A 24,102-nucleotide genomic window follows, 5' to 3' on the forward strand; every position below is an offset into this window, starting at 1 on the left:
TCCCCGAGATTTGTAATCCTGGGGGCAAGAGGATGTACTCTATCTTTTACTTTCTGCAGAATCCTGGTATAGCTAGGCACAGGTGTCAGACTCGTGGCCCTTCAGATGTTATGGACTACAGTCCCCATCATCCCCTGCCTGCATGATCCTGGCAGGGGATGATGGGAACTGTAGTCCATAACATCTGGAGGGCTGCGAGTCTGACACCTATGATGGCTGGTTTTGATTATTCATCTTTTTGTTGGAAATGTAGCTTGCAGAGTTACCCATCAGCTATAATGTAACGCTCAATTTCTGAGCAGATAAAAGAGGTCCAATCATTTGGCAAGATGTGTATTCAGCTCCATGAATGTATAGATTTTAGAAGACTGGCTGCCTATCGTGATACCCTATGTTTCTCCTTCAGATATCATTAAGACAATTCAAAGCCCTAAAAATTGTATGATAAAAATGTATGGCAGTGTGTGTGAACCAGCAGCATCCACCCTCACAAAAAACGAAGAACTTCATTTTTTAGTGAATTGCTCAGACTTTATTGTTTCTTATAAAAATCACTGCAAGACATTCTCTTGCAAGCCAAAATTTATTTTCACAGTACAAGATTCAAAATTCTAAATACAAAACGTTTTCAGTCTTCACTTTATTCCTCCCTCTGCGAGCAAAATTAGTTTAAACCTGCCTACACTACTAGCAGTATGTTAGCAAGACTTGTATCTCATCAGTAATCAATCTTCTGAAATGCTGTTTTAATAGGAATTAAACTCTGGAGGATCAATAAAATCACCAAAGCTACGACTGGGCAATGAGACTACCACAACTAACAAGCAGTTGTTACAGTGATCTCAAAACTTTCAGTAGTTTGAATTCCTGAACCGAGGATACAGCAAATCCAACTAGAACTAAATTTATCCAGATTTCCTGTTGATTTGGAACCATTCACAAAATGGTCTGGACAAGATGCCTGTCCGCATCTAGTTCACAGGGCTATATTCACAGTTCCTGTTATCAGATCAGGAGCTACAAACATAGCTCTGATTCAAAAGGTGGCTACAGCAGTTCAAATATGCAGGGACAGAGGTACGAAACAGCTGATCAGCCCTCATTGATTAGCAAGCATTTGGGTGATGCCTCTTCATAGGTGTTAAAATAGTTGTTAAACCTGTTCTACTGGGCCAGGTCAGCACTTAAATATTTACAGAGTTGCTATATGTAAGACAGTGGCTCAGTTTAGGCTTTTTACTGCCTTATAGGATACCCTTCTAATTTTAATTCAGTAAGCCTGAGTGTATCATTCCCAAAGCATAGGAAAGTCCTGTCCTGCTCTTACCCTGCTTGTCTAAGCGCACAATTTGGCACAGCTGCTATTTTCAAAAGTTTCATATTCCTGAGTAAATTTTATTTAGGATCACATTGTTAGGCACCAGCGCTCTAAATGTGCCTGTCTCTTGTCGTTACTGACTTCTGCTCAGTTACTGCAAACTGGTTGAATTCTTGATTCCACATCAGCCGCATGTTAATGAAGAATCATAAGCGGGGGGCGGGGTGCCGAGAGAATTAAATTTATTGCAATTGTGGATGTGAATTAAAGCCATTAGAACAATTTGTGATTGGCAGGGGGCAGCAACTGCAGCAATCATCTTGGACTGTATTTAGTAAATGCTACTGGTTAAGGATATGTATAGGATTAAAAGACAGTAAGCACAGCCTGAGACAACCCTTCACAGCTGACGGAGCTATCTGGGCTTACAGCAACAGTTGTTCACAACAGCTTTTCTGGGAGTTCTAATTTTTTTCCCCTTACATGTCTGGCATTCAATTCTCTAAATACTGCCTTGACAACAAGAAAAATGTACTAGGGTTATGCGGAACAAAATTGATTTACTGCTACTGCTTTGGCTTAACTGAGCTACTAGTCAAGCTTATATGGAAGAACATATTAATATTATTCACAGATAGATACCAACCTGGAAAGTTATGAAACATTATTAGCTCTGGATGGGAACTACACCACGTGTTTGAGAAGTGATAAATTCCAAGGACCGTGTATCTAAATGTTTGATAGAGAAATGCTATAAATGTCTAAGGAAGTATTCAAAAACAGCTGGACATCAACAATCTGGTAGACACAATAGCTGAGCTGCCTTAAGAACGTCTTCCTAAAGGTTGCTATAACAGGGAGCTTAGGGTTTGAGTTTGAAGGCCTATGCAGACTTGTCAAGTTTGGTCAGGCGGGCGACATGTTTCTGGGAATGCAAGGGTTTCTGCCCATGGAGTACCATGTCCCTCCTGCAACAGCCCCAAACTCCTGTTTTTGAAGGGGAAGGGGACCCTCCTCCCTGAGCATAATTTTTTTTGGGGGGGGGGTTGGGGGGGGAATTTCAGACTGCTGTGAGGCAGATTCAGGATAACTGGTGGGTGGAAACCAAAACATCTAGTCTGCATCAAGACCATTAGCTGCTGTAAAGGACACCACCACAAGCATCTATGATTATACTACCAGTGCAGGTACAGCCATGCAGCAGAGATACTGGTTTCCAGGTTAGTGTACTTGGCATAACTAGTATACAGGTGAGATTTCAGATTTGGGTTTCATGGTATTTTCTTTATTAAAAGCGAAGCCACAGTTCAGCCAGCTAGAACTGCAAAGTAAATCTCATTTAACTTCCACAGGAGGGTTAAAGGCCTAGCTTGATAACTTCAGCTGAAACAATCAGCGCCCACAGTGGTTATCTAGAACGGTGACCAGTGTGGAGACCCGCAAAATTTTAAATAGAAAATGCCTGCCTTTTTTACTAGTTTTTGTAAAAGTCAAACTTATTTACTTAGAACAAAGTTGACATTTTTATCCAGTTGGAAGGTTTGAAACGCTACCTAAAAGGAGAGTACAGTATCTGATGAGTCCAAAGTGAAAGTGTTTTCTTAGTTTTAGTGAGTGAGATTTAAGTATCTGAAATTGAAATTAAGAGGACTTTAAGCACTTTAGCCTGGATCAAGCACAAAAAATGTACCAGAATCTAAAAGCTTGTTTAACAATGGTTGGCATCTAACACTAAAACCACAGGACCAAGAAACATTTAAAAATAAAATACATGATTATCTTTTATGTACTACCTGCCATGTTGGATGCCACTTTTGGAGCACGTTAACCGGAAGCACTATGCCACAGCAAACTTAACAAAATGGTAGTATGTCTATAAACCAAGCCCCCTGAATACTTCATCAGTCCAGTGAAGAAGCCTTTTTACCAGCCTTCTAGAATTTGTACCCCAGACGCATGAAGCAAGTGAATATGCATAATAATACTCTAGAAAAACCACGTTATTCTGATTCTTGTTCAGCAGATGTGTATCTTCTCCAAAAGAAAACATTAGAACTCTACTTGAGTTAAAGCTGGTTTCATCAGTCCGGCCACAAGCTAGTGGTACAGTCTTTTTAGCATGCTCCGATCTATTCCATACTGCTATGTGCTGCGGAATGTAGTCATGTCCTTGGGTTCACTACTTGGGACACACCAGTCATCTGCTTCATGATTGGCTGTGTAATGTCTCCAAGCCGATTTGTTATACACTGGCAGCCTTTCAACAGATTCTGTAGACAAAGCCTAGAGAGAGAGAGATAAGGGAGAGTGTTAACGCACCTTGCCCAATTGATAGTGCCTCTTTTAAATGGAAAGATGTCGGCCAAAATAAGTGGTAAACTACATGCCTTGATGAATATAACTGCATCTGTACCATAACCCTCTAAAGAATACAGCTTCAGATCTCCTTGGAAGTACTGAGCGTAAAGACGAGAGATAGGTAAGCCGTAGCCAAATCCAGCCTAAGCCCAAAAATACAATAGAGTTAACTGAAACATCTCAGGGATAAAGAACATATAACTAACCAGTATTTCCTAAATTTACATGAAAACACGGCTGCTGCTATACATTCAGGAAGGGGAAAAAAGTTAACCTTTACAACTGAAAACGGAATGAAAGCAACAATATAAATTAGTACTCTTTTACTACTGTTTTCATTCATGCCAAAGGTGTTTAGCCATTAGGAACTGCTACTATATTCTGGCCCCTTCCGCACATGCAGAATAATGCATTTTCAAACCACTTTCACAACTGTTTGCAAGTGGATTTTGCTATTCCGCACAGCTTCAAAGAGCATTGAAAGCAGTTTGAAAGTGCACTATTCTGCATGTGCGGAAGGAGCCTATGTCCCATCGAAAGATAGAAGTAGAATTATGACTTCATCCACCACCATTTCCTCCCCCTCTAGCTCTCCCCCGGCCCCATACACCAAGGGACTATTTTCTACTGTGGAAGCAAGGTGCTCTCTTCCGCCAAAGTACTACTGACTGCACTTGGATCTTTTTGTGAGACAGAGCATAGAAGGTGACCTCTGCAGTTCCTTCTTTACTACTGTTGCTCAGTAGCACAGTTAGAAAAGTTACTCCTAGTACTGAAATCTGAAAAGCAAGCCACATCACATATTACAAATTGTGCTTACAAAATGTGTCTAACACAAAAGGACTGCACACACATGGGGTGTATTGATTATGTGACCAAGGGCTACTTGCAACGTGTGCTCACCTCATCTATAGCATGTGTTACAGAAAGCCCTTGGACTCATAATCAATACACCCCATTGGCATGCACTCAGAGATGGGATCCAGCAGGTTCTCACAGGTTCCCGAGAGTAGGTTACTAATTATTTGTGTGTGCCGAGAGGGGGTTACTAATTGGTGATTTTGCCAGATGATTTTTGCCTTTAGTTACGCCCTCCTCTCAGCAGTAGCGCGCAGAACTTGAAGCAGTCTAGCAGGAGGTGCACCGGTGTGTGTGGCAGCCTGCGCACATTCGTTTCCTGCCCAAGGACCGGCGCAGCGGCTGTGTCCTTGCCACAGCCCCTCCCCCAGAATGCCCGGCCCCGCCCCCAGAATGCCCGGCCCCAGCCCCATTGGTGCTATGCCACAGTTTGAATCCCACCACCATGGGAACCTGTTATTAAAATTTTTGGATTCCACCACTGCATGCAATCCTTACATGGTACAACAGGGCTATGTTCAGGTATGCACACTGTATTCCATCCTGACCTGGGTTGCCCAAACTAGTCTGGTCTTTTAACATCTCAGAAGCTAAGCAGGGTCAGCCCTGGTTAATACTTGGATGGGAGACTGCCAAGAAAGTCCAACATTGCTACACAGAGGCAGGCAGTGGCAAAACACATCTGTTTGTCTCCTGCTTAGAAAACCCTATGACAGTGGTGGTGAACCTATGGGGCTCCAGATGTTCATGGACAACAATTGTAGTCCATGAACATCTGGAGCCCCATAAGTTCGCCACCACAGCCCTATGAGATCACTGATAAGTCGGCTGTGACTTGATGGTCAAAAAACAAAGCAAAATGTAGTGCCTACGTAGCTTAATAAGAGTGTGCAAGAAGTAGATCAGAAATACTGCAGAACTTCAGACAAAATGTGAGAAGTGACACACCTGCTACAAGATGTCTGTATCTTATTTAGCAATCTGTTCATCTGACCAACTGCTCTGTGGCAGAATTGTTTTACCAGCCAGGGAAAGAATACTATTTCATCGTAGTGCTGGAAACTAGTTAGGATCACAAGCACAGGACTGTGTCACTAATCACTGCTGCTATTAGCTAAAGGCGCACCTAGAATTTTATAAGTTTGTAAATTTTGGTAGCAAACAGAAAATATTGTAAGTTGAGCATACCAGTACGTTCATATTAATTTGTTCCTACATTTCAACCCCTTCATTCAAGAAAAAACTAACCCAAAGCAGAGCTTGAAGCTTTTGAATGACTGTTCTGCCAAAATCCTGAATTGACTAATACTACCAAAGAATCCTCACTAATGTTGTCTTGAATCATTTACCTTGGTCGCAATTACATGACCTAAATGGGAACACAATCTTTTTGAAAACACGAATACTTTTAAAATTCTTTAAAATTCTTCTTTCCATCTAATCTGAGAACAGAGATCAGAAAAGGCAGTTAAATTTCTTCTTCCATGAGCTCCGATATCTTACGAACATTCCAATCCATGTTTATAATAATTGGTGGATTGTTACTAACAATAGTTTGAAAATGAAGAATTGTAGTTGATTGCACAAACCAGAGGTGTAGCTCGTGATGTCTCAACACGGGGACGTGGTGCAGTTGAATACATATAATTAAACAAGCGATCTATTTTCCTCAAAGGAACACCACCACCACGATCACACATCTATAATACAAAAATACCAATTATTCCTATATGTATATGCATTTAGGTTTTTTTTTTTAAGAATACGGTCCACAAACAGCAGCAAAACTGAGTAGCCCTTAAGACCCTTCCGCACACGCAGAATAATGCTTTATTCTGCCTGTGCGGAAAGGACAGCTGATTCAGCCAGCAACTTACAGGTGGGAAAAACCAGTTCCACGTTATAAAGTTCAAATGTCTTTATTTATTTATAACTTTTATACCCCAGATGTCTACCCTCATTAAGGCTACCAAGGCAGCTAACAAATTAGACACATACATGATAAATACATGTCATTAAAAACCATTCCACCCAGACAAAAATGCCTAATTAAAACAGTTAAAACCAAAGCTAAAATATGTATACAAAAACATAAAAACAGGGAAGTTGAAAAATGGGAAAGGAAAGGGAATCACTGAAGAAACACTAGACAAAACAAAAACGTCTTCACCTGCTGGTGGAAGAAAGCAGCAGAAAAGGAGAGTAAAACCTCCCTAGGGAAAAGTTCCTGTGTTTTGGTGCCACAACTGAGAAGGCCTTCTACTGGGTTGCCATTGGTCTAATCTCAACACAAGAGGCAGCAGCACCCAAAGTAGGTCTCCAAAAGATGATCGAGGGCCAGGTAGGTTCATAAGGAAGTAGGCAGTGTGACTTGCATACATGAAAATATGACAGGCAAACCAAACAACAGTGGTGTTGTTAAAATTCTAATGTAACATCTTTCTGCCTCATTATCTAGTACAGTGGTGGCGAACCTATGGCACTCCAGATGTTCATGGACTACAATTCCCAATTGGCCATGCTGTCAGGGGCTGATAGGAATTGTAGTCCATGAACATCTAGAGTGCCATAGGATCGCCAGCATGGATCTAGTAGTTCCAAGTACAGTTGTCCCTTCCACATCGCTGGTTAGGGGCGCAATGCCCCCCATGATCTGAAAAACATGCTAAAATTTTTTTTTACAAGGTGACTGCCTCCGAATAGAAATGAGCGACGGAGCTGCAGTTTTTTTGGGGTGGTTTGTGTGCGGTGGCAGCAGCTATTCAGCTTCTGTGGGTCTGCTCTGGAGATTGTGGGTGGTGGCATTGGCAGTTATTCCAAAACAATTCTCATGATTGGGACTTTTTGTCAGCACCATGAATAGGAGATAAGAGAGTAAATAAAGCAATTACCTTTACAGTCAAATCCTCAGTGCCTAATGTGACGTGGACCTGAATTGGGGGGTAAACCCCTCGATCGTAATGATGTTCCATGGTAGCCCTCATTGCATTCTAAGATTTAAAAAAAAAATCAAGTTCATATTAATTAAAATTAATTAAATTTCATTAACTGTGTATTTTCCCCCAAGCGTGTGCACAAACATGGCCAAAATAGGTTTGATTTGTAACATGCCTCCTACTTTACCAAAATGCTTAAACAATCAGTCGGTCTCTAAGCAGAGAGGGGTTATGTCTTTCAGCACTGAATGTGGGTTTCAAGAGATTTCATGTAAATAAATGTGTAGATTTATTATTATTATTATTATTATTATTATTATTATTATTATTATTATTATTATTATTATTAATTGGGTTTATAGACCGCCCTCCCCCGAAGGGCTCAGGGCGGTGTACAGTATATAGATAGAGCACAATCAAATTAAAATACAATAAATATGAATTAAGATGGCTCTAATAAAAATAAACCCTATCCATTAAAATGGAGCTTATAAAATTAATATTAATGTTAACTTAAGATGGCGCCTGCTGTCAATTCCCTCTAAAAACATACATCAGAGAGTAGGTGGGCATGTAGGGGCCACATTCGATGTGCTTATAAACAGCAAGAAAGGGGGGGGGGGGGGAGGAGGGCTCCTATCAACGGCTATGTATGTGTGGTCTCCCCAAAGGTCCCGGTGGAACACATTAGGTCTTACACAGGCCCTACTTGCGGAATTCAACAAGGTCCCGCAGGGCCCGGACAGTTGGTGGAAGAGCGTTCCACCAGGCGGGGGCCAGAGCTGTAAAGGCTCTGGCCCAGGTGGAGGCCAGCCGTATCATGGAGGGGCCAGGGATCACCAGTAAATTGGCCTCTGCCGAGCGCAGAGACCAATTCGGGACATATTCGGGACTTAGAACAACATATGAAGAAAACTCCTCAACCCAACATACTGGAACCCAAACATGGCCGCCAAAATACTTTGGCCTTTCAAAATTTAAATTGGTTCCATATCTTTTCAGGGTACTCAACTGAAAAACAAAACAAACTTTACCTGAAAGGAAGACGAGAGTTTCCCCCCTATGTTTCATAAAGAAAAAGTGTAGGACACTGCAAATTTGCATATATTTATAATTATGTATACACATTGAAACATCCTTTTGTGTACAACCTTTTTTAGGGAGCTGTTTTACATTCAGGATTATTCTCATTTTGAGTGACTAGGCAATGCTGCTCAGCAGGGGCCCAGAAGAGATTGGACCTGAACCTCTGGCTGAGATGAAGAAGGGGTTTCTCACAGTACCAGAAATGGCCCCATACGTTTCAATACAGCTTGACAATCCACCAGGCTAAACCCCAAGCTTTGAAGCAGAGTTCAGCAGAATGCCAACAACGGAGCTTGCAGGCACCTTTGGAATACGGACAGAGCGTGATGCGTACAGATACAAAACGGGCTGACAAAAAATGGCTGTTGCAGGAGATGAAGCCAGCCACAAAATGGAGACTGCTGCAGTTTACCTTCTTCACACATTCTTCACACAGTGAAGATCCTTGTGCTGAGGCAGCAGCTGCTGTCAAAGCAATGTTTTTTTTAAAATCTGCATAGCCAAATGAAATCTCCAAAAGGCTTTCTCAGCCTGACCTGCCGCCTCCTACTTTCTAAAAACACTTGGCAGACCCCAGGACATGGGTCAGTGGGTGTCATGCTGAGTCACCATGCTGAGGACCCTTGGCCTACAAAAATCTCCTTGGAGAGTCCCTCACAGAGTTACAAGCAGAAAGGGATGGATTATACCCCATGTTATTTTCAGGCGCTTGTGAGGTAGGTTAGGCTGAGAATCTGTGCCCCAAGCAGTGGTGGGATCCGAAAAATTTAGTAACAGGTTCCCATGGTGGTGGGATTCAAACTGTGGCATAGCGCCAATGGGGCTGGGCAGGGCACGACGTGGGCGTGGCCTGGCATTCCTGGGCAGGGATGTGGCAAGGACGCAGCCGCTGCGCTGGTCCTTGGGCAAGGGAACTTGAGTGCACGCAGGCGCAGGCTGCCACGTCGGTGCACCTCCTGCTAGACTGCTTCAAGTTCTGCGCGCTACTGCTGAGAGGAGGGGCATAACTAAGGCAAAAATCACATGGCAAAATCACCAATTAGTAACCCCCTCTCGGCACACACAAATAATTAGTAACCTACTCTCGGGAACCTGTGAGAACCTGCTGGATCCCACCTCTGGACCCAAGGTCACCAGGAAAGCTTCCATGGCAGAACGGTGACTCAAATGTAGATCTCTAACAGCACTCTAATTACTGTACTGCAGTGATTCTAACTGCTTGCTTTTTGGCATTATCAAATGTGAGGAATTATCAGGCTTGTCTTCTCTAGCAGCTGTGACTAAAGAAAACAGGGGAAAAAAGTAAAAGCAACAACGTGCTCGTTTCCCACTGCACAAACCTTGAAAAGTTCAAAAACCATGTAGTAGAGATGTGATGGTACGTACACCACCTGCATGGGCTGCTCTGGTGATTTTACTGGAACAGAAGGGAAAAGAAAACAAGTCACTGCTGGAAAGGCACTATCAGTTTTGGCAGTGCGTAAGAATGACTAAACAGTGCGGCCCTTTTATAACATTACATTGGCCAGGATCCAAAGAGCTAATTCAAGCATACTCAAGGACTTGCATATGTCCAGTGGGATTTTTAAAAAAATCTTTTCTCCCTTTGAACAGCAGACTCCCCACCCTAACAGCATATCACAAATCCATTTTAAACCTCCTCTAAGTTTCAAAAATAGTTTGTCATGGGGAAGCCCAGAAGCGAGACCGCTACTGAAGTAGCAGACATCCAAACACTGGCATGTGAAACACAGGCGAATTTGTGTGCGGTTATGAGTTTTATAACAATGCTGTTTTGAATTCCATTCAAACAAAATGTATTCAGAACCTGCTGTTAGAAAATGGAATGGATTTTCAAATTTAAAAAAAAAATCAAAAAGCAATTTTGATTGCTGACCGCTATACTGAAGACAGAAACGGGTCTTTAAAAACAAACCAAGCAATGTTAATAAGTATAACCATTAACTTCTTTAACTGGGGTTAACAATGAGAGTAGTATCTATTTCCAGTTGTTGGAGCCAGAGCTTGACTTTGTATATACATAGCAATTAATATTTGTTAAACCTTTACAGTCAGACTAGTTTTGTTTATGTTGGCAGAGTAACACATCTCTGCAGAAGAAGAGGCAGGAACTGTGAATGGTGATCTCATAATAATGTAGAGATCCAGAAAGGACTTCTTTCTCATGTAAGAATCAACTAGAGCAGTGGTTCTCAACCTGGGGGTCAGGACCCCTTTGGGGGTCGAACAAGCCTTTCACAGGGGTCACCTAAGACTCTCTGCATCAGTGTTCTCCATCCGTAAAATGGATAAATGTTAGGGTTGGGGGTCACCACAACATGAGGAGCTCTTATTAAAGGGTCGCGGCATTAGGAAAGTTGAGAACCACTGAACTAGAGTTATGTTTGGATTTAAGCCGATAATAAATGTGCACTTGTCTACAACAGCATGGGGATTATCTGAGAAGGCACACGTTTCAGACTCATTTTACAAGCCATAACTTAAAACTCTTCCACAGTAAACAGGATAACAACTAGTGTGACACAACAGGAATAATTCTTATAGGTTCTACTTGCTCTGGCAGAATTTTCTCTTAACTACACAGGAAGCAGCAGCAGGATGAAGCTTCCTGATTTGCTCTCCCAGCTCAGAGACAATGTTATTAAAATAAAGAAGGCATCTGTGGAAGCGTTTTGCACAATTCTTATGAGACTTTAATGTGCTTATTATATACCAATCATGGCGAACCTTTTTGAGACCGAGTTCCCAAACTGCAACCCAAAACCCACTTATTTATCGCAAAGTGCCAACACAGCAATTTAACCTGAATACTGAGGTTTTAGTTTAGAAAAAGCGGTTGGCTCCAAGGCGTGCGTTACTCAGGAGTAAGCTTGGTGGTAATTGGTGGCTTTGCTTTGCGTGCAACTCTTCCAATGGGTAAATCATGACCCTAGGAGGGTTTACTCAGAAGCAAGCCCCATTGCCAGCAGCCGAGCTTACTCCCAGGTAAAGGATCACACTTTAGTTCTTCACATGAAAATCAATGGGGTTTAACAGTGCTTAACAGGGTTACTTACACTGCTTTCCCAAAACTAGGTCTTAGCTTTAATGCTAATAATTGAGCCCAGCGGCCCAGGCCAGCCTAGATGTGGGGGGGGGGGGGCACTCTGTTTGCGCATGCCCACAGAGAGGGCTCTGAGTGCCACCTCTGGCACCCGTGCCATAGGTTCGCCACCACTGCTATATACAATAGCTGTGCGGAGCGTGTGAATGCTTCTGGAATTCTGAGAACCTCTTGGGGGGCATCACCATAAAATGGCTGACACTCAGGGCAAAGTCAATCCAAAATGGATGCTATGGTGACTACAGCCAAATGTTGGGACCTTCTAAACTAACCACTTGGGGGAAAAAAATAGAATAGAACTAACTGTTTCCAAACAGGTGCTCCCTGAAGACACAACAGTGATATCTCCTGCGCTGTAGTATTTCCTCTCGGCGTAATGAGATGGAAGAAATACCAGCCAAAGACAACTCTTTGCTTTGGCAAAGGAGAAAGTGGGCACCAGGAAATACGGGCACCATGCTGGGGATCACTGCTCTCGCCCATAACCACGTAAGCATTAGCCAGCCAGCACCACTTTGGTCTGGGTGAGTGCACTGTTGGCATGCAAATACTGCAAGATTTTGGGTGTGATATACGTAGGAAGTATATTCAAATGAGACAAGAACTGTGACAAATGCTTGAACAGATAAATTACATCCCAGCCTTGCTTATATAGCTTCAACTGCTTCCTGCTGTAGTAACTTCTAAATGATACTGCAGCTCTTTCACTGCGAGGAGCAGTTTGGATTTCCACCCTCCCCAGTCTCTCTCCTATGGGGAGACTCAAGGTGGCTTACAAACTCCTTCCCCTTCCTCTCCCCACCTTGTGAGGTTGATGGGGCCGAAAGAGTTCTGAAGAACTGTGAGTAGCCCAGCAGGCTTTGTGTGTAGGAGCGGGTCAACAAATCCAGTTCACCAGATAAGAGTCCGCCATTCATGTGGAGAAGTGGGGAATCAAACCGGGTACTCCGGATCAGAGTCCATCTGCTCTTAACCACTACACCACGTCTCTTACCCAATTTAATATAATACCTCTACGCTTCTCTATGGCAGATACCAACAAACAGACAAACAAAGAAGACTATGCCCATGTAACTTGGGCCAAATTGAGACGCTTGATCACACTCTCTTCCACTGTGCAAGATTTGCCAAAGTTAGGTTGAACCCCACTCTTATATAATCAACCAATTGATACTGTTAAGATCCCCCTAATCTTAGACAACGCTGACCCTACCGTTTGTGCGCATGTAGCTAATTTCTTATTAAATATTATAGATATGTCTCTAGGGAGCAGCAGTGGCGTAGTGGTTAAGAGCAGGTGCATTCTAATCTGGAGGAACCGGGTTTGATTCCCTGCTCTGCTGCCTGTGCTGAGGGGGCTTATCTGGGGAATTTAAATTAGCCTGTGCACTCCCACATATGCCAGCTGGGTGACCTTGGGCTAGTCACAGCTCTACGGAGCTCTCTCAGCCCCACCCACCTCACAGGGTGTTTGTTGTGAGTGGGGAAGGGCAAGGAGATTGAAACCTCCTTTGAGTCTCCTACAGGAGAGAAAGGGGGAATATAAATCCAAACTTTTCTTCTTATTCTTCTAGATGGACATTAATTCATTAAATGGTTTGTAATATTAAAATACTATTTATTTGATGTTTTATGTCTGTTATTAGAGTCTTTTTCAGCTGAAGCTACTTGTGTTTTTAGCTCCTTTTGTATTTTATGGTTTGTATTTATTAATATGTTTATGCCAATAAAAGTGTCTTCTTCTCACCACGTTTACTAGACAGCTTCCACGCTGTGTAAACGTGGGTCCCGCTTGTATGGCCTCCAGAGCAATCCCAAACAGGGAAATCCCAAACGAGCAACTTTTTCTATCATGTGTAGATCTGTGGTTTGTCTTGATACTGTATGAACACAGACAACCAGTAACAGAATCTGACAGTAGTGCAGCAAGAACAGATGCATTGTGTACCAGATGCCCAACCAATAAACAGAAATCCTCCTGTTGGCAGTTTCTGAAGAAAAGCGCAAGCCTGTTCCCCTTTTGCATTCTTACCATTCTGCTCTTCGAGTACAAGCTCTGGAGAGTTCGTGTAATACAAGTCGCAGAGGCTCTTTGCATTTTCATACCCATCTGTAGGAAATTAAAGGCATCACAATGCTGTTTGCAAAAATAAAACGTGCTGGATTACACAATCTGCGGTCTGAGGTCTTCAATGACTCATTGGAGGAATGAGTTTAAGGACCAACCGCAGATGTACTACTACAGATGTACTACTAATAAAATTGTGAAGAGTGGCTTACATTTATCAAGCATTTCTCCTGTTAAAAGTAAAGTTTCCCCTTCAGTCATGTTCGACCCTGGGGTACCACTGCAAGCAGTGATTTTATAGGCAAACCTCTTTGTGGGGTAGTTTACATTTATCATGCATTTCTCCTGCTAAAGGTAAAGTTTCCCCTTCAGTCATGTTCGACACTGGGGTACCACTGCAAGCAGTAATTTTACAGGCAAGCCTCTTTGTGGGGTAGTTTACATTTATCATACATTTCTCCTGCTAAAGGTAAAGTTTCCCCTTCAGTCGTGTCCAACCCTGGGGTACCACTGCGAGCAGTGATTTTATAGGCAAGCCTCTTTGTAGGGTAGTTTGCCATTGCTTTCCCCGGCTATTCTTTATCCCCTAGCTATGTGCTAGGTACTCATTTACCGACCAAGAAACGGATGGATGGCTGAGTTGACCATGAGCCAGCTGCCAGGATATCTGATCCACAGGGGGCTTGAACGCCTGACCGTGTGAGTGGCAGTGCAAGCACTTAACCACTATGCCACGCGGCTCCTTTTCTCCTGTTACAGCAGGTTAAATCACCAGTATAACCAAGATAGTGTGTTGGCTGTGATTTCAGGCAAGTAAAAGAGAAGTGCCTGGTATAACTAATTGCTTTTTAAGGATTTCAGCTTATTAAATAACAAAAGCAAGTTTCTGTGGTTGGGAAATGTGTATCTGCAAGTGTGTGGATAATGCACAGTAAAATAGAAGCCAGTTTGGTAGCTGTGGAACATTTCAAGCAGCAGGAGAACAGACTTTGACCATAACCATTAGCTCCACTTTGGTCTTCTGTGCAATCCACATATTGGGACTGTGACTGCGCAGGCCAGCAACGGACCAATCACAAGCGTCAAACCAGAAGATGCTGCTGCCACTCAACGATCTCTTCCCTCCAGCGATCACATGCCCAACAGCAGAGTGTTTCTCCTCAGTTCCTTATTCGCTGAGACAGGGATCGGTTGCTATTGAATTTCACCGCGTACTAAATTGTGAGTCAAGAAAATTCATTCGGACCCCCTTTCTGCTCCTGTGGTGTCAGAGAGTGCAGGAAATACGACACAAAAGAGTATTTAAGAAGTGTTTACAGTGCAGTGCTGAGATGACCCAAACAGATGAGCACACCCGCTGTCTGTTTGCCGAGGGGAAAGCCATAACGTTGAGGCCTGTAAGACTGGTCAACAGTTCCCCCCAACGGAACGTAATGACAGGACTCTGAAGTTGAAGGTGGCTCTGTGGCAAAAATCACTCATGTCTGAGGACTCCGCAGTTCCAGGGATAATTTCTGGGGCTGAGAGATTGCCTATTTCTCCACTGGTGCATTCGATTCGGGCAGGCGCATCAGATCCGGAGGGGGCAAGGGTTACAGAGAGACCCGCTAAGCAGCAGAGAAGTTGTTCCAAATTTCATTTATCTCAAGAGATAATTTTGCCTGCATTATTTCCCACTCTGGCTGATGCTGGTGAAAAACAATTATATACGTTTGCTGTCAAAACAGCTTTGCTATTTTACTTAAATAGGACCAGTGTTTTTCAAAGGGAGGATGCCTTGTTTGTTGTGTATGCACAGGGGAAGAAGAGAATCAACCCCAATTTTATCAAGATGGATTGTAGCCACAATTAGACTTTGTTGTGGGACGGCAGGACTGACCTGTCCATTGGACAGGCTTACTCGACCAGGGCACAGGGTTCTTTGAAGGCGTTCTGGCAGGGAATATCTGTCCAGTTGTGCAGAGCAGAATTTGGTCATCTGCGGACACTTATTAATTATTTCACCCTGGATCAACAAGATCATTCTGACTCTACAGCAGGAAGTGTTGTGCTATCTTCCTTACTTTAGATGAATTAAGTTGCTGCAGTTTGTTCAATAAAGTTATTGAGAACTTAACCAACCTCCTATAGTATAGCTTGTTAGAAAATCCCAATGTGTGGATTGCACATGAGACCAAAGTGGAAGACAAGGTTGCACTTACCTGTAACTTCTGTTCTTTGAGGTCTTCTGTGCAGACGCACATTCCCTTCCTGCTATCCCCCTGTTCAGTTCTCATTTCAGGATTTAGGGCATCACAGGGGGAACAGAGGGGGGCACTCTGCTGTTGGGCATGTGGTCATTGGAGGGAAGAGGTCACGAAACATAATGGGAGAGGCGCCCTCTGGTTTGAAGCTCGTGATTGGTCCGTTGCTAGCCTGCAAAGTCACAGTACCAACGTGTGTCTGCACAGAAGACCTTGAAGAGCAGAAGTTACAGGTAAGTGCAATCCTGTCTGTTTGCAGTTCAGCAGAAACCCCTGATGGAATCAGACACCTGGATACACTAATACAGACTATTTAGCTGGAATATCTCAGTATGGCCTGCTTAAATTTTACCTTTTATAACTTCAACGACATTACACTTTGGATCAATGCTTCCAATGTGTTTTGGATGGGCTGGGTTAACTTTAACTTTCCCTCCAAACAACAAGGCTGCAGGGGAACAAATAGATAACACCATAAATCAGAAGTGATTTCACAACTCACAGACTTTGAGAGCAGCATACTGCACATCAGAAAGGCAAACCAAACACCTGTGAAACATTCAGCCGTATACACTAGAATTGTATTAAAAGAAGCAACAGAAGTGATCAAAATGTACAGAATTCTCCACACATTAGACCCATTGAACAGAAGTCAGTACTCACTGTGCTGGTTAAGCAGCATTCTAATAGAAATGCGACTCATGAAAAAGCGATCTAAGAAATACTGCACATTCTGACTGGTCACTGGATCAACCCCATAATGGTCCTTATATTCGATCACGCCCTGAGCCATGGTTGGAATGACATCGTTGTGACGATTCCGGATCGTTATCACAGTATCTGTAAAACTGAAAATAGGTGTGTTCTTGGTCAAGCGGATTTGAAAAAAATACCCTAGCCTGCCACTAGCAGCTAAGATGAATCGATGAAACTATCTGGTGCAAAATACATGGCAACTTGCTATTCGCAAAAAGGAGGACTGTTTTACACGTTACAAAGGGAGGAGAGTTTTTTGGGCAAGGAGAGAATGACAGAAATGGGGTCTGTCCTAGTTGCAATGGCCCATCTATGTTGTGCGACCACCTGAGTCACGTCCACCAATCCGGCAAATGTTTCATGCCATTTGGCTGAACAGGTATAAACCTAGCAGCAGAAAGTCAGGTTGGTTTTGATAGTCAAAACTCTTGAACACACACGAAGCTGTGTTATACTACATTGGACTATTGGTCAATCAAGATCAGTAATAGACACTCAGACTGGCAACAGCTCTCCAGACACCCCCTGCTACCCAATTTTTTAAACTGGAGATACTAGGGATTGAGAATCTGGGAACTTCTGAATACAAAACACACTCGACTGCTAGGCCAAGTACCTTCTGATATCAAGTCTACTGCTAAATATGTCATTTGCTGTATATCTTTCTAACATAGCTCTATCCTGGGATGGAATTATCTTGTTTCTAGAGCACATTGTAACACTGGCATTCTTCCAGAAGTGTTGGATCATAGTTTCAATAATCCCCTGCCAGCATCATGCTGGCAGGGGATAATGGGAACTGTAGTCCATAACATCTGAAGGGCCGCAAGTTTGACACCTATGTTCTAGAGGATAGGTGAAGTGCATTTATTTATTATGTAATTTAAAAGAGTTTGAATTCTAATTTTTAGATGTTTCTCTGACAGAACTGACAGCTAGAATTGGATGATCTGTTTTTATTTCATTTACCTCCAAAAGTAATTTATTATTAAACAATGGATTTATTAATAAACAGCGGATTTATTAATAAACAGTGTTTCAGGTGGGTCCACATGATAGCTTCTCACATGAAAGGTAGATTATGGGTTTTATAGTACAGTAGCCTCTGAACCATCTTAAACCAAACAATGAAGTATGTGCCACCAGTTCTTTTCAGGTTTTGGGTTTACTTTTTGGTTGGTTCCTAGCTTGTTAGTTTGAATTTGGTGATTATGCCATAAGATAATCATAAACAGCATGATTCAGAATTTCTCTCATGCCCCTTTGACTCATTCCAGAGCAGTTTGACTGACAGTTTTTGAAGAATGATAGCTTAAAGAAATCTGCAAAAAATACTAGAGATATTTAGAGGATCCCAATCAAAGTGATCTGGATAGCTTCAGACTAGTTTGATCTCATCAGTTCTTAGAAGCTAAGCAGGATTGGCCCTGGTAAGTATTTGGATGGAAACTTCTGAGGAATACAAGGGTCATGACGTAGAGAAAGGTAATGGCAAATCACATGTGTCTCTTACCTTGAAAACCCAATGGGGTCGCCATAAGTAAACTTTGACTTGATGGCACACACTCATATACAAAATAAAAAAGTGAGGCCCGTAAGATTACGCACTGAATAAAAAACAAGCCCTGGGGATGTGTTTTTCTCAAATGTATAATCCCCCTCTCCCTCCAACCTGGATTTCTAAAAGATAGAATAAGGAATATTTCAAACCTATTGATATTTCAATGTCAATGTGTAAACATTGCTTTGGATTTTTAATAAAAATAACAGACACTTAACAACAATTTGCTGCTTGAAAAAAGGTCCGTCAACATTCTCAAACAACCTGTTGAGATACTTGGCTGCAGAAAAGAACAACCTCATTCTCTCAGTGTGAAGAAAAATCTGCCCTGGAAGCACATAAAGCTGAGCAGTGTCACGTGACCTTCAAAATCAACGAAAGCACAAAAACTTTCTTACCGAGAAACAGCTTCTGAATCTTCAGCACTTTTATCCTTAAAGTCGAGGATCTCCTGAAGACTTTGGACATACCTAAAACACAGTGTTGGCCTTTGTTATACCGATTTAGATACAGAAGATTGTAGCATGCGTTATTTCTGTTCTTCATATGAAAAGCATTTAATGTTCAAGTCCAGCAAGCATCTGCCCTTTTCTGCTACCAAGTAATTCTTGTAATAGGATGACCCTTAGCAAAAAAAAAACCCCAAAAACCCTAGCAGTTCAACTGTCAAACTAGAATCAAAACCCCATTCTGATACATTTGCTGGGTTAACTTGGGCCAGCCACTCTTTCTCAACCTAGCCTACTCCACAGGATTGTTGTGAGCATAAAGAAGAGAAGAATTTTGGATTTATATCCCACCTTTCTCTCCTGTAAGGAGATTCAAGGTGGCTTACAAGCTCCTTTCCCTTCCTTTCCCCACAACAGACACCTTGTGAGGTAGGTGGGGCTGAGAGAGTTCCGAAGAACTGTGACAAGCCCAAGGTCATCCAGCAGGAATGCAGCAGTGCGGAAACACATCAGGTTCACCAGATAAGCCTCTGCCACTCCTGTGGAGGAGTGGGGAATCAAACCCAGTTCTCCAGATTAGATTCCACCTGCTCTTAAGCACTATACCACGCTAGCTCTCCAGCGGAGGGGCTGAGCTCCTTGGAGGAGAGAAAGGATAAAAATGTAGCAGACAGCCAGCTCTGCTGAGTTCTTGTATTGCAAACAACAGCTTACACAGCCACAGTTACCAAAACATCCTTGCCAAGCAAAACATGTAGCATGCAACAGGAGTCAAGTCCAGTGGCACCTTAGAGACGAATAAGAGTTTCCGTGTATAAGCTTTCGAGAACCAAAGCTCCCTTCATCAGACTTGCAGCATGCATTCACACACAAAGAGAATGCTGGACAGATGAACTTCCGCCCCAATGCTGCCTTCTAAACAAAAGTATCCATCTATGATTCTTCAACACAAAGGATGTCAGAACATGTGTAAATGTTTAGATGAGCAAAATCTAAATGACAGCTGGACCCTCCTTCTAGCAGGTGCCGTGTGCAGATTAGTACCGAGTGCACAGCTTGTGCCGTGTGCAAACCTGATAAGGTGAGGGCACCTGATTGGTACCACTTTTGTATATAGTTAGCACAGACAGCAGTGTGATGTGTGCCTACAAACACCTGTGGTCTGGCGAAGCACTTTGTTAGTAGATAGCAATAAATAGAACTGCACTGGTGACTGTGTGCCTATCAGTTCTTGTCTACATTGTGTCCTACAAGGTGGCCTACTCCGAGTAAATCCGCTGCTTCGACAAAAGAATCATCCTGTGTGTTTCAAGGAATGTAGTTAAACTGTTTTTTCACAATACGCAATCTCAAGAAAAATAGCACTGATGACCTCCATTGCACTGGAACTGATGCATCCTTCTACCCAGGTTCACGCCACGCCGCGCTTTCCTGGTGCAGCACAGCAGGTGCATATTCAAAAGCAAGTTCCATTGGCGGAAATCCTTGGCGGAAATCATTGGGGGATACATATATACAAATACTGAGACCAACATTTAACTCAAACGTATGACACACCTCTTTGATTTTACAGTAATAATTAGACGAGGATTCCAAGAACCACGCAAGAAGTCCCACGTGGCCAAAGATAATTGGAGCTTGTGTTTCTTTTGAAGACTAAAAATCAACATTGGAGTGTACTTTTCAAAGGGGAAAAAAGCATTCCAAAATCTCAGTGGACCTGCAAAGACTTTTGACTCCCCTGGAGTAGCACTTTTGGGGCCAGTCATTATGCTTAGTGCCTTTTGGAAACAAATTCATGACATGTTGAGCTTCTTCAATTAAATAGAAGCATCATATTGAAATAGTTTGAACTTAATATATTAAGAATAACAACCATGTAGGCATAAGCCTGCGAATTAGTAACCACTTAAGCACCTCTTTTATGCTTGGTTGTCATTAAATTTATCATAGAAACTTTTCTTCACAAGAAAATTTCACTGCAATTGTTTTTCAGCGTTAGAGATGACAGAACTGATGTCAAAGATTGATCTGAATTTGAAAGCTCTGAAGAAAAATAAATTCAGGGATGTTGTTTACTCAGTACCAAAGAAAGCGGAATTTTGCGTGAGCAAGAAAAGGCATATGATATTTTGGGAAATGCAGACAGATATACGCAATTTCACTACAAACCTGTCAACTGACTTCTAAACAGAAATGTCTTTCAAAGAATCATTCCACATGTGTTTCTTAATTTCATGTATCAAATTATTTCAATTAAAACATTCTTACCAACTCTGAACAAGCTGGACTGAAGGTGTTTTGAGAAGATTGTCTGGAAGCAGGCTTATTTCTTTCATTATATTTGCCAATCTGACTGGCAGCTCTTGCCTTAGAAACATGAACGAAGTTTTCTCACAAGCGTTGTCCGATCCTAAGCAGGAAAAGAAAACGAAAAACGCTTACTGAGACAAGAGGTTGATTGACAACAGCACTTTTGGGGGGACCACAGAAGACATCCCAGCATCTGCATGCCAAGGAACTGGAAATGCAGTGTAGGCAAGCTTTGTGCCAAAAGCAAATATGGCTTATCTGGGAGAACCAGATTAGCTTGTGTACTCCAACACATGCCAGCTGGGTGACCTTAGGCTAGTCACAGTTCTTTGGAGCTCTCTCAATCCCACCCACCTCACATGGTGTTTGTTGCGGGTGGGGGTAGGAGATTGTAAGCCCCTTTGAGTCTCTTTATGGGAGAGAAAAGGGGGATATAAATCCAAACTACTACTACTACTCTTCTTCTTCCTCTTCCTCCCCCTCCCAGGGGCACTTGCCCCCAGAGGAGTGGTAATTATACCAGAGTGCTGTGCTGGTTGCCGCACCAGAGTCCCAGGGTCCCTGCGGCTGCCTACATAGCAGGGGCAGGCTGGGGGAATGCTTCCTGACCTTTGCCGGAGTTATGCTAGCAGTGTGGGCCTTGGACTTATGCCACTTTTTGGGAAGTGTAAGTCCATTCAGCCAAATGGGGGCTTCCTGGCAGCAGGGAAGTGTTTTTTTAATTGTTCAAGCCTCCCCATGCTGCCGGGGAGACTCCAAGGAGCGGCAGGGCAGGGCTGTGTTGGCACAGCAGCCCGCTGCCACCAAGTTTGGATGGGGATGCCCATGATTCAAAACCTTAGTTTCATCAATAAATCAATATGGCGACACAAGTTCAGTTTCTAATAATTCTCACACAGTGAGTTTGGTCCAGGTGGAGTTGAGTCCATTTACCATAAAACAGCTCCCCTTGCAGTATAATCCAACAAATCCCCAAAATAAATTAATCAAAGCGGAACTCAGGGAAGGGGGAAGCACAAGATGGTAAAAACGTTGCTGCTTCAACCACATGCCTGATGGAACAGCTCTGTCTTGCAGGACTTGTGATACGTCTTACTAGACAAGAGTGTTCTACCAGGTCAGGGCCAGGACCAAGAAAGCCTTGGTCCTGGTTAAGGCAAGCTGAATCTCCCTCGGGCCAGAGACCACAAGCAAGTTCTCATTTGCTGAATATCAAAGTTTGTCAGAGGATATAGTAAGAGAGCCAGTTCCACAAATACACTGGCCCCAGTCCATTCAGGGTTTTGTTTGTTAGTACCAAAAGGTTTAACTCGATCCGGTACTCCACCTGTTTCTTCAGGGTGTAGTTTCAATGTGTTCCCTCTTAGCCAAGCAGCTATTCAGTAGCCTAGAGAACTTGGACAAACTTCTCAAAGACAGTTTTTAAACCTGACAGTCCTGTTCTCGCCATGTTCTGAGTCGCAACTGCCTTGTAAAAAATTAACAAGAGTCTTGGGGCACCACACAAACCACTGAAATGCTGTTCCAACGGAAATGTTGGTGGACTGGAATCCACTGCTTCGGATGCAATGAGTGAATCTTTGCTATGCAAATGTTTTATGTAGAGAGATGAGAGGCAAACTATTAAGGCAAATCAATTAAGACTGGTCCCGTCCCCCCCCCCCGCCATGTTGTACATATGATTGGGTTTGGCAGATCCTAGCTCCATGGTGGCGAACCTTTTAATTCCAGATGTTATGGATATTTCTTCCCGCAAGGCCACCGGTCGCGGTTGGTAGGGGCTGATGGGAATGGTAGTCCATAACATCTGGAGTGCCAAAGGTTCGCCACCACTGAATGTTACATTAGGCTGGTGGAGATTGTGACTGTTTGCTGTGTACTGCATTTTGTTGTCACCCACTTTAAGTCCTGGATTTTGTCAGGAGAAAGGAAGATACAGAAATATCTTAAATAACTAAATAAAAAATGGCTACATAATGAAGATTCATTTACAGCGCGATACAAACTGAGCTCAATCCATGGAAGATTCTGCTGGAATAAAAATTTAAGTCTTTATGGTGCCTTGAGACTCCTGGTTGTTGTCCTCCCCCAGTCCCGCCCTCCCCCAAAGAATTATTAGCTGCAAAAGGAGTGCTAGAAGTGTAGCCTACTATGCCATTTGCAGTGCAGTGCAAACCTGTGCAGAGTGACTCCAGTCTACGTGCGTTGCAATCAAGGAGCTTTGAGGGGCACCAACTCTGCACAGGACTGCAGAGGACTCTCTGCAATGAGTTGACACTGGAGTCACTTTGCACGCTATTGCAGGACAGGAGTCACACGGTACTGTCCTGCTAAACACGCAACTAGGATGTCTCCGGAACTTATTCGAAATGCAATTCAGGCCTCGTTCCCTTTAACCTGGAAACTCAGATCTGCAGAAAGGGAGGCGGGCGGGGGGGGCTCCTTTGCAACAATGGCCTGCGAGGCCTGCAATGCTCCCCCGAGATGATGCAATCAGTAGAGGCCTGCATTGCTGAATGTGGGGTACGAAGGGGACCTGAGGGGAAACTGGGGTGTGGGTGTGGGTGGGGGTGGGGGGTAGGCGAGAAAGAAGGGAGCCGATGCAGCCAACTCCGCGCGCTGCACTCACCGAAGTCGAGGAACTGCTTCATGGACAGGGGGGACGGGGAGAAGCGGCAATAGAAATCCACTTGTTGAGGGATGGTGGCGGGGGAGACGCTCCTCAGCAGCGCCCGCAGGAGCCTCATGGCGATCCCCGGGAGCGAGCGCTGCGCACTACTCGGTCGGAGCCCGTCCCCCCAACTTTAACTCGTCCCAGCCGCCATTTGCAGCCTCAGCCGCTCGCGGGTCGCCTCAAGGCCTCTCGCCGTCACGGCGCTTTCCTCAGCCGGGCACGGGAGAAAGGAAGGGCGAGCAGGCCCGAGCTGGGACGAGCAGCCTCCGCTATTGCTGCAGCACCACCTCCTACCCTTGGCAGAGACAACCCCGGGCAAGAGGAGGGAGCGGAGGCGGAACCGCCGGGGAGGTGGGGA

General features: G+C 43.5%; 1 protein-coding gene across 2 annotated transcripts; it reads right to left on the reverse strand.

Moving 5' to 3' along the window:
- Positions 1 to 509: 509 nt before the first annotated feature.
- Positions 510 to 24,102, reverse strand: PDK1 (pyruvate dehydrogenase kinase 1). 2 transcript variants are annotated; one of them, XM_048485088.1, is made up of 11 exons: positions 23,700 to 24,101; positions 21,029 to 21,170; positions 18,707 to 18,778; positions 16,655 to 16,839; positions 16,344 to 16,439; positions 13,713 to 13,790; positions 9,897 to 9,973; positions 7,426 to 7,524; positions 6,124 to 6,234; positions 3,706 to 3,819; positions 510 to 3,601 (listed from the first exon to the last, which is right to left on the reverse strand). In XM_048485088.1, exons 1-11 carry the CDS (start codon positions 23,815 to 23,817, stop codon positions 3,461 to 3,463), a joined length of 1,233 nt encoding a protein of 410 aa, XP_048341045.1. In that variant the 5' UTR covers positions 23,818 to 24,101; the 3' UTR covers positions 510 to 3,460. The 2 variants fall into 2 exon arrangements, with proteins under 2 accessions (XP_048341045.1, XP_048341047.1); XM_048485090.1 differs by lacking the exon at positions 3,706 to 3,819 and having other exon boundaries at positions 23,700 to 24,102.

This window comes from Sphaerodactylus townsendi, linkage group LG02, assembly GCF_021028975.2.
Source record: "Sphaerodactylus townsendi isolate TG3544 linkage group LG02, MPM_Stown_v2.3, whole genome shotgun sequence".
Lineage (NCBI taxonomy): Eukaryota > Metazoa > Chordata > Lepidosauria > Squamata > Sphaerodactylidae > Sphaerodactylus > Sphaerodactylus townsendi.